Source organism: Arachis stenosperma, chromosome 7, assembly GCF_014773155.1.
Source record: "Arachis stenosperma cultivar V10309 chromosome 7, arast.V10309.gnm1.PFL2, whole genome shotgun sequence".
NCBI lineage: Eukaryota > Viridiplantae > Streptophyta > Magnoliopsida > Fabales > Fabaceae > Arachis > Arachis stenosperma.
This window is the reverse complement of record NC_080383.1, coordinates 28,821,684-28,832,262: the sequence shown is the minus strand read 5'-3', so window position 1 is coordinate 28,832,262 and position 10,579 is coordinate 28,821,684. Positions and strand designations below refer to the sequence as shown.

General features: G+C 33.9%; 1 protein-coding gene across 1 annotated transcript; it reads right to left on the bottom strand.

Annotated features, from left to right (window-relative positions):
* Positions 1 to 1,769: 1,769 nt before the first annotated feature.
* On the bottom strand, positions 1,770 to 4,721 carry LOC130940590 (zinc transporter 6, chloroplastic-like). Its single transcript, XM_057868778.1, has 2 exons — positions 3,916 to 4,721; positions 1,770 to 2,409 (listed from the first exon to the last, which is right to left on the bottom strand). The coding sequence occupies exons 1-2, from the start codon at positions 4,633 to 4,635 to the stop codon at positions 2,095 to 2,097; spliced, it is 1,035 nt and encodes a 344-aa protein (XP_057724761.1). The 5' UTR covers positions 4,636 to 4,721; the 3' UTR covers positions 1,770 to 2,094.
* Between the last annotated feature and the right edge of the window lie 5,858 nt (positions 4,722 to 10,579).

Below are 10,579 nucleotides of genomic sequence, written 5' to 3'. Positions count from 1 at the left end.
ACAATAAATAATTATATTAAAAGTAGTTTATAAATAAGTTATTTTGTATTTGAATTTTTAATTCTAAAAGTGTTTATTTTTAAAAAAAAATGTGATAAAAAGTAGTAATGTTATGAAAAAAGTTATTTTTTAAATTTCTCTATAAGCTCTTAAATAACTTTTTAAAAAACTACAATTTAGTTTTAAAAATTATACCAAACATTAATATTACTACTTTTTATAAATTAAAAATTTAAAAAATTATTTTTAAAACTTTTTAAATAGATTCTAAGTAAGTGCCTTTTAGATAAGTACAGTAACTTTGAAAAATTTACCACATGGACAATTGTATAATTTTAAAGGCCAAACATTATTTTGTGTGAGGTAGGACATTAACTGTGGATAAAATCGTCAAATGAAAGAATGTTTGGCATCGAACAGAAAATGAGAAATGAATAAAACTGAGCTCTGGACACAAACTACATAACAAGTTGGAGAGGCCGATGTGGATAAAAAATACAAAGATTAATAGGAGGTTATAATTATCATTAAAAAAAAAGGAGGTCATAATTTTATGAGTTTTGTTGCATTTTTTCTGTTTTGTTTAGAGGAGTATTAGGAATTTAGTAGATTATGTGATTTGTAGTAATCAATTAGCTATTAATAATATTTTTAATAGTGTGAAATTACATCTAATGATATAAGATTACTCAATTTCTTTTTGATGATTAAGTGTTGGCTAGAATTTAATAATAGTGTTGACTCTAGTTCCTAGACTTTTTATTTTTTTTTTTATATCATTTTCCTAATCTCTGTAGCCTATAATATGGCCAAGGCAACGACTACCCCGCCGCTATGAATAAAAATCTTAAGATCGTAAATTCCACTGAACATATAAAGAAGGGGAAATAAAAAAATTTACATGGTGGAAGCTATGTATATACTTTTATCAAAGTTCTAAAGATGCAAGTACTGATAATAATAATAATAATAGCATGTGTCAATACAATAAAAAAAAATGACATTTAAAATTTAAGTTGGCAAAAAGTGGCAAGAGCATATTACTCCATTGTCCACTATGCTGGCATGGCATGCACTCACAAGAGCGCCCTGCACCTATAAATTTTGTGCTATTAAATGTTTCAATGAATAAAAAAATTATTCAATATTCAGTCACTTTCATGTTTAGGCATAATTTGTTTAAAGCGCCAGAAATTGAAGATGACAGTAATAGGAAAAGTGTTAAAACCAAGCAATTGTATCATTGTGACTATCTACTCGTCTTTAACTTTAGCTTTTAACTTTAAGAAGTGCTTTTCTATTTTATTTTATTTCTTTCGTCAATCTCTCAAAATATGTCACCCACATAGATCAACTTAACTAATATACGTAAATTTATAGATGAATTATATGGTAAAGATGTAAATTTAATTATTTTCCTTTAATAAAATGAAAGAGAGATTAATAAAAATAGGACTCATATTTTAAATAATAATAAAATAATAAAAAATAACTATAAAAGGAATTATATTCTCTCTATACCACTCCAATCAGTACAGTAGACTCCAATCAGTACAGTAAAGTGCCCCAAATTTGTATTACTCATTGGTTTTTACTTTACTACCCCCAAAAAAAAACCCGGGCCAAAATAAAGAAAACACAAACATAAATTTACATTAGGTTCATCTTTATAAGTAAATAGAAAAAGAATTCCATATATTATGACATAAGGTCAAGGATAAAGATATCCAAAACCTAGTATTTTTTCCCAAATCCTACCAGATTTTGAACGAGACCATATCTAAAAGAAACAATTGAGTAGTAATTTTAAATTGTTTATATTAAAATTAAGAAGATTGTTTGCGATTATAAGAGAAATAGATTACACACTAACCATATATACATTATGATTTAGTCATTTAACATTGGCAAAATTTTAGTTACCTCATGGCCTTAAAAAACACTCATTATAATGCATTATCTAAGAGAAGCCGTAAAAAGTAATCTCCCATTGATCCCTTTACAGTTTTACTAACAGGCTTAGTATTTACATCTTACATTATTAAGCGCATAATTTTTATTTTCTTATCTTTTTAGGAGTTACACAAAAAAATATCAAGCCCAGAGGGCAAGAATAGACATTGCAGCAGAACCCAGAGTTAAGGCAAGAAAAGATGCCTTTTTCAACTTTGGATTAGAGTTCATAAGCTTGTTATGAAAGAAATCAACGGCAATGAGGTCAACAAGCGCCATGTAAATTAGTACTCCTGAGGATATAGAACCTAATAAACCTTCCATGATTAATGCATTTGGGTTACTATCATCATACCCTGTGAGTGAAAATATTGCCATCCCCAAAACTATACCCATTGGTGTTGTCACTGAGAACATGAAGCACATATATACCATTGTTCCAAAGCTAAATCCAGCCTGTTAAATCGTCACACATAAATAAGCACAAGGATATAAATTTGTCAAGGAAAACGCTAAAAAAAAAAAGGAGATTTATGCTTACATTACATACTACAGTTTGTTAAACAATTACACCATACTACGCGTTACAAATCCGGTTAACCAATATATATTCTATTTGGACTTTGGAAGGGGATTATTATGAACATCTAAAAGGCTAAAACATGAAGTAATTAAATAGGAATCAAAATGTAATATTATTAATTTGAACGACCTTTCTCTTGATTATATTATATTTTTCCCCCCAGATAAGGAATAATCGGAAAGACTTGGGTCAACATTTCGACAAATTCTTCTGATGTTGATTTGGAGGTAAAATTGATACTACTCTAATTCACAAAGGTCAATTACGTGCTCTAAGGACAGCCAAGTCGTGTTCCTCCGGAATATATAAAATAATAAAAAAAAACATAAACAAAATAATCCCACTTTGCTAGAATAAACTATGAACTAAAGACCGCATGTGAATTAATAGTAGATCACTTTAAATAATGTCTTGACCATGTAAAATACTCATCATTGAATTACGTAGACTATCGCCTCACTAATCACTGTAAATAACGTCTAAAAGCCCACATCATAATCATATATTTTTTTCTTGCAAAGAACATTTGTGAAGGATATTATAAATAAGAAATTTAAATAAAAAACACATGATTTTTATTTAAAAAAAAACAATATATTAGTGTTATATTGAAAGAATCAAAACTGGATATTGTTTAAATTATCAATGTATTTATTATCTTAAACAATTTCAAATGTTTTTATAACCCTAATGTACTTAGTGTCACACTAATATATTTAAATGAAAATGATAGCAACTCTTTATTATACTCCTGGTCTAGCCCGTTCAGGATTATATACTCCTCAAGTTACAACTTTAGATACCTTAACTCTTCTTGAGTAACCTATGTTCCCTTCTCAGAATCTAATTTTTCATTTACTCCCATTGACCAAGCTAACAAGCATTTGATTGAATATTCTCAATGAGAGGGTTCGCGCAATGGTAGATCAGAGCTACATTTTGAAACTCTATATATTAAGGTTCTACTCTTAGACACGGGTGATCTGATCTTGGATTTCACCGAATCTATTCATAACTATCCATACTCAATTTATATAACTATAACTTACTAAACAATTAACAACTCTTAACAGAAAAGTGAGAATTGAGAAAGAGAAACAGAGAATGGAGGTTATATAAATGAGAGCGTTTTTCATCTTTCTACTAGACTTGTTGGTAGTTTGATGAATTCTCTTAGCATTCCCCAAAAACTTTTAACTTATTATCAATTTCCACCACCAATTATTTATTCAACAAAACAATATAATATTAGTTATTTAATTTTTGTTTTTCTATTAATATTCCTAAATAATTTCCCATAAAAATCAAGAAGAGGAAGATTCAAGAATCAAGAAAAGAAGAAAAGACGGATAAAGAAGGAAGGAAGGAAAATTGGAAACCTGAGCAACGCAGCCACCAAGACCCATCCCTTCAAAAATCTGATGAAAAGCCAAAGCAGCAACGAGAGGCCTTATAGTGCAAACGTTCTGAGACATTCCCATCGTAACCCCAATTATCACCGAATGGAATATTATCCCAATCTCCAATACCTGAGAAACCATTTTCTGCTTCAATCTCAACAACATTTCCTCATCCGTCACCGCCGATCCTTCCGCCGCCACCGCTCCGGTGCTATCGCCGCCGTGACATCCTCCGCCGCCGCCGAGTTCGATTCTCGATTCCGCGGACGATGACTCCTTCTCGTTCGTCTTCACCGGCGCATACTGCGCGTGCTCGACGTGAGAGCTTGCCACGAGGTCGACGGCGAGGGCGAGGAGTGCGCCGATTAGTGTGACGAGGCCGGAGAACGGGAAGTCGCGCCAGGGATGGCGCGTGGCGACGCGGCAGTCGGCGAGTGAGGAGTACGCGTCAGGGAGGACGTGAACGAGTGAGGTGGAGAGAATGACGCCGGCGGCGAAGCACTTGATGAGAGCGACGGCGCGGTCGTAGAGCGACTTTCCTTGGAAGAGACGGGCGAGGAGGACGGGAGAGGACATGCCGAGCATGCTGGTGAAGAAGATGACGAAGATGGAGAGGAACTTGAGGTGCGCCGCCGCGGATCCGTCGCGGCATGCGGTGGCGCGGGAGAGGATATCTGTCGCGCACGGTTGTGCCGACATGACGGTTATGTTTCTTGGAAGATGAGAGAAGGGAAAGAGGTTTTAAGCTTTAAGTTGCAACTGCAAGTGCTTAGAAATTATGTACGTGTATGTGGACCCGTTTTGAATTAATTGATTGTTTCTGCTTTTGTGTGTGATGAGTGGTGACTGGTGAGTGATGTGTAAGGGCATTGTGGTAACTGTGCTGTGGGGTTCACACTATGAGTTCTCTTGATAAATGGTGACCAATATTTCGTTTTTCCTACGGGTTGGTTGCAATCTTAATTCTTAGTTCTTAGTTCTTAGATGACTTTAATGCAATCACCAATTCACCAATATTCAGTCTCAACTCTTAACTCTTATAGACGGAAATTTGACTAATTTATTCTGATATCCTTATTTTTTCATATTTAGAAATAAATATTTTATTTCTATTTTGATATATTAATAATATTTTAAAAAAATATATTAAGAAGAAGAGTTTAATTTTTATCGACTAATAGCGTACTTTATTTTACAAAGTTATTTACTCATGTATATTGGTTCAAATGATTATTTATGTGTTGATTGTTGAAGTTATTATTTTTGTTGACATAATGATACATAGTTAGATACAAGTGTAAACTTTTTTTTTTATATTGTCAATATATCAAAATTAATTTTTTTTAAAATGATTACTTATCTAAAAATAGATGTGATTCGTTAGGAGAAACACGGTTATATCCTTCTATAAATCAGTTATTTTGATAATAAATGTGTTTATTATTCTTATTAGTGAAGATCAATAAGAATGAGAAACAGAATCTCACCAAAAGAGGAAATTGTTATAAGTAATCTTGGCATTACACTGATGACTCACTTTATAAAATAGAAAATCTTGAGTATGAAAAAAGTACGCTATTCACTATGAATAACACTATACTTATCTCTTACTCTTACTTATCGAGCGTCGAAGTGTCTTTACAGGTGCATGCCGTCACTGTTTCTCTTGAAGCCGACATATACATCTTCTACTTCAGATAAAGGAGAGCTCAATCCCTAAATAGCACGAGTTATACCTACACCAAACTTACTACTAGGAACATTTAGCACCCACTGTGGGGCCGAAGTTTAATTTAAAATTATCTCTTCTGCTTGCTTTTACATTCTTTTGTAGGTTATAGTCAATGGCAGAAAAACAAAACAATCCACCCTTCCTCCTCCTACTGAGGTCGAATTGTTGGTTATCAACGAGTCATTGCGAGCAGAAGTTCAGCGCATGGTCGAATTACTAAACCAAAAACATAATGGCCAAAGTAATAAGGAGGAACAAAAAAATCCTGGCAATGACAACGATGATGATGATCATACCTCGAAAATCAAGACCGCGGTAATAGTCACTCTGAAGTCGTCCGCAAAAAGAACCAATCCTGTTTCAAATGAAATTATGAGTCTTCAAATGTCGAAGAACTTTACTCTGCCAACAAAGCTAAAACCCTATGAAAGAATCGGCGATCCTAATATCCATGTCACAAAATTCTACTCAATGATGTTCATGAACAATGCATCAGATCCAATACTTTGGTGTATATTTTTCGCTTTTTTAGATGGTGCTACCTTGATCTGGTTTTCTGACTTACTTGTAGGTTCTATATCTAGCTTTACTGAGTTTGTAGACTTATTCCTCAATAATTTTGCAACTTCGAAGATCTATGTACATGACTCGGACTATCTCAGCACCATAAAGCAAGGACAACATGAAAGTCTTAAGGACTACATGATGTAGTTTGCCAAGTGGCCATGGAGATACCAAATCACAACCTAGTCGTCCAATTGCATGCACTAAAGAGTGGACTACGCCCCTGGAAAGTTTCAGGAAACCATAGCAGTGACAATGCCAAAAACACTAACTGAATTCTGCAAAAAAGCAACAAGTCAAATAGAGATAGAAGAGCTTTGACAAATCCAAAGAGCAGAGAAATCAAACGCTAGCTGAGAAGAAGATAAACGAAATAAACATCAAAACAACAAGGATGAAAAGAAGCCATTCAAATTAACTTTAAGTTCAACATGTACACACCCTTTGATGAGCGGATAATTTATACGCTTTTTGGCATTGTTTTTAGATAGTTTTTAGTAAGTTTGAGCTACTTTTAGGGATGTTTTCATTAGTTTTTATGTTAAATTCACATTTCTGGACTTTACTATGAGTTTGTGTGTTTTTCTGTGATTTCAGGTAAAATCTGGCTGAAATTGAGGGACTTGAGCAAAACTCTGAAAAAGGCTGACAAAAGGACTGCTGATGCTGTTGGATTCTGACCTCCCTGCACTCAAAATGGATTTTCTGGAGCTACAGAACTCCAAATGGCGCCCTCTCAACGGCGTTGGAAAGTAGACATCCAGGGATTTCCAGCAATATATAATAGTCCATACTTTATTCGGAAATTGACGACGTAACTTGGCGTTGAACGCCAAGTTCATGCTGCTGTCTGGAGTTAAACGCCAGAAAAACGTCATGATCCGGAGTTGAACGCCCAAAACACGTCATAACTCGGAGTTCAACTCCAAGAGAAGCCTCAGCTCGTGGATTGATCAAGCTCAGCCCAAACATACACGAAGTGGGCCCCGGAAGTGGATTTAGGCATCAATTACTTACTCATGTAAACCCTAGGAGCTAGTTTATTTAAATAGAACATTTAACTAATGTATTTGACATCTTTTGATCACTTTAGATCTGAAGAACAGTCTTTTGATCATTCGGTCTTGTGACCACATGGGGGCTGGCCATTCGGCCATGCCTGAACCTCTTGCTTATGTATTTTCAACGGTGGAGTTTCTGCACACCATAGATTAAGGGTGTGGAGCTCTGCTGTACCTCAAGTATTAATGCAATTCTATTTTCTTTTATTCAAATCTCTCTTATTCTTATTCCAAGATATTCATTCGCACCCAAGAACATGATGAATGTGATGATTAGATAATCCTCATTATCATTCTCACTCATGAACGCACGTGATTGACAACCACTTCCGTTCTACATGCAACCGAGCTTGAATGTGTATCTCTTAGATTCCCCAACAGAATCTTCGTGGTATAAGCTAGATAGATGGCGGCATTTATGAGGATCCGGAAAGTCTCACCTTGTCTGTGGTATTCCGAGTAGGATTCCGGTAATGAATGACTGTGACGTGCTTCAGACTTGCAAGTGCTGGGCGTTAGTGACAAACGCAAAAGAATCAAGGGATTCTATTCCAGTAGGCGCAGGAACCAACCAGTGATTAGCCGTGCTGTGACAGAGTGCGTGAGCGTAGTTTTCACTGCGAGGATGGGATGTAGCCATCAACCATGGGTGATGCCTCCAGACGATTAGCCATGCGAGTGACAGCCGCAGAGGACCATTTTCCCGAGAGGATTGAAAGTAGCCACCGCTGATGGTGAACCCCTATACACAGCTTGCCATGGAAAGGAGTAAGAAGGATTGAGTAGAAGCAGTAGGAGAGCAGGCGTCCTTGAGCCATACAGCATCTCCATGCACTTATCTGAAATTCCCACCAATGAATCTGCATAAGTGTTCTATCCCTTTTATTATATATCATCTATTTTGTTTATTTCTATTTCCAAAACCATAAACAATATTTAATCTGCCTAACTGAGATTTACAAAGTGACCATATCTTGCTTCATACCAACAATCTCTGTGGGATCGACCCTTACTCACGTAAGGTTTATTACTTGGACGACCCAGTACACTTGCTGGTTAGTTGAACGGAATTGTGAATTCAACCAGTGCCATAATAATGATTCCTCTCAAAATAGTTAGAACATTGATCACAATTGATACATTGTTCCCTCGTGCAAATTTCAAATTCCATAATTTTACAAAGAGTGCAACTTAAAGAATAAGGATCACAATTTCGTCCACCAAGTTTTTGGCGCCGTTGCCGGGGATTGTTCGAGTATGGACAACTGACGGCTCATCTTGTTGCTCAGATTAGGTAATTTTCTTTTCAAAAATCTTTTTCAAAATTTTTCTTTTATTTTTCGTTTTTCTAAACTTTATTTTCGAAAAAAATTTAATAAAAAATCCAAAAATAATTAGAAAATCATAAAAATCAAAAATATTTTGTGTTTCTTGTTTAAGTATTGAGTCAATTTTTAAGTTTGGTGTCAATTGCATGCTTTAAAATTTTTTCTTGCATTTTTTGAAAATTCCATGCATTCATAGTGTTCTTCATGATCTTCAAGTTGTTCTTGATAAGTCTTCTTGTCTGATCTTGATGTTTTCTTGTTTTGTGTCTTTTCTTGTTTTTTATGTGCATCTTTGCATTCATATTTTCCAAGCATTAAAAATTTCTAAGTTTGGTGTCTTGCATGTTTTCTTTGCATCAAAAATTTTTTCAAAATTATGTTCTTGATGTCATCATAATCTTCAAAGTGTTCTTGGTGTTCATCTTGACATTCATAGTGTTCTTGCATGCATCATGTGTTTTGATCCAAAATTTTCATGTTTTGGCTCATTTTTGTGTTTTTCTCTCTCATAATTAAAAATTCAAAAATCAAAAAATATATTTTCCTTATTTCCCTCCAATTTTCGAAATTTTGGGTTGACTTGGTCAAAAATTTTCAAAATTAGTTGTTTCTTACAAGTCAAGTCAAAAATTTCAAATTTTAAAAATCTTATCTTTTCAAAATCTTTTTCAAAAATCATATCTTTTTCATTTTTTTCTATTTTTCGAAAATTTTAAAAATTATTTTTCAAAAATCTTTTTCTTATCTTTTATATCTAATTTTCGAAAATTCACTAACAATTAATGTGATTGGTTCAAAAATTTGAAGTTTGTTACTTTCTTGTTAAGAAAGGTTCAATCTTTAAGTTCTAGAATCTTATCTTGTAGTTTCTTGTTAGTGAAGTAAATAATTTCAAAATTTTTGAATTAAATCTTGTTATCTTTTACTTGATCTTTTTCAAAAATTTTATCTTTTTCAAAATTTGATTTCAAAATATCTTATCTAACCTCTTATCTTCTTATCTTTTTCAAATTTGATTTCAAATCTTTTTCAATCAACTAACTAACTTTTTGTTTGTTTCTTATTTTTTTTCAAAACCACCTAACTACTTTTCCCTCTCTAATTTTCGAAAATATCTCATCCCTTTTTCAAAACTTCTTTTTAAATTAATTAATTGTTTCATGTTTTAATTTTAATTACATTTTATCTCTAATTTTCGAAAATCACTAACCTCTTTTTCAAAATTATTTTCGAATTCTCTCTTCTCTTTTCTTCTTCTATTTAATTATTTAATTACTAACACTTCTCTTCACCTCTCTTCATCTAAAATCCGAATCTCCTTCTTCATTCTTCTACTCCCTTCTTTTTCTACTAACATAAAGGAATCTCTATACTGTGACATAGAGGATTCCTCTTTCTTTTCTTGTTTTCTTCTCTTTCATATGAGCAGGAACAGGAAAAAAGGCACTCTTGTTGAAATTAATCCAGAACCTGAAAGGACTCTGAAAAGAAAATTAAGAGAAACTAAAGTACAACAATCCAGAAATAACCTTTCAGAAATTTTCGAACAAGAGAAGGAGATGGCAGCCGAAAATAATAATAATAATGCAAGGAGAATGCTTGGTGACTTCACAAAGCCAACGTCCAAGTTTGATGGAAGAAGCATCTCCATTCCTGCCATTGGAGCTAATAACTTTGAGCTGAAACCTCAGCTAGTTGCTTTAATGCAACAAAACTGCAAGTTCTATGGACTTCCATCTGAAGACCCTTATCAGTTTTTAACTGAGTTTTTGCAGATCTGTGAGACTGTAAAGACGAATGGAGTTGATCCAGAAGTCTACAGACTCATGCTTTTCCCTTTTGCTGTAAGAGACAGAGCTAGAATATGGTTGGACTCACAACCTAAGGATAGCCTGGACTCATGGGATAAGCTGGTCACTGCTTTCTTGGATAAATTCTTTCCTCCTCAAAAGCTGAGC

Bases quoted from the DNA above. Each gene is read 5' to 3' on its own strand.
- LOC130940590 (XM_057868778.1), bottom strand. From the start codon at position 4,635: ATGTCGGCACAACCGTGCGCGACAGATATCCTCTCCCGCGCCACCGCA. The intron at 2,410-3,915 runs GTTTCCAATTTT...ACGATTTAACAG, and splicing joins TTGGTGGCTGCGTTGCTCAG to GCTGGATTTAGCTTTGGAAC.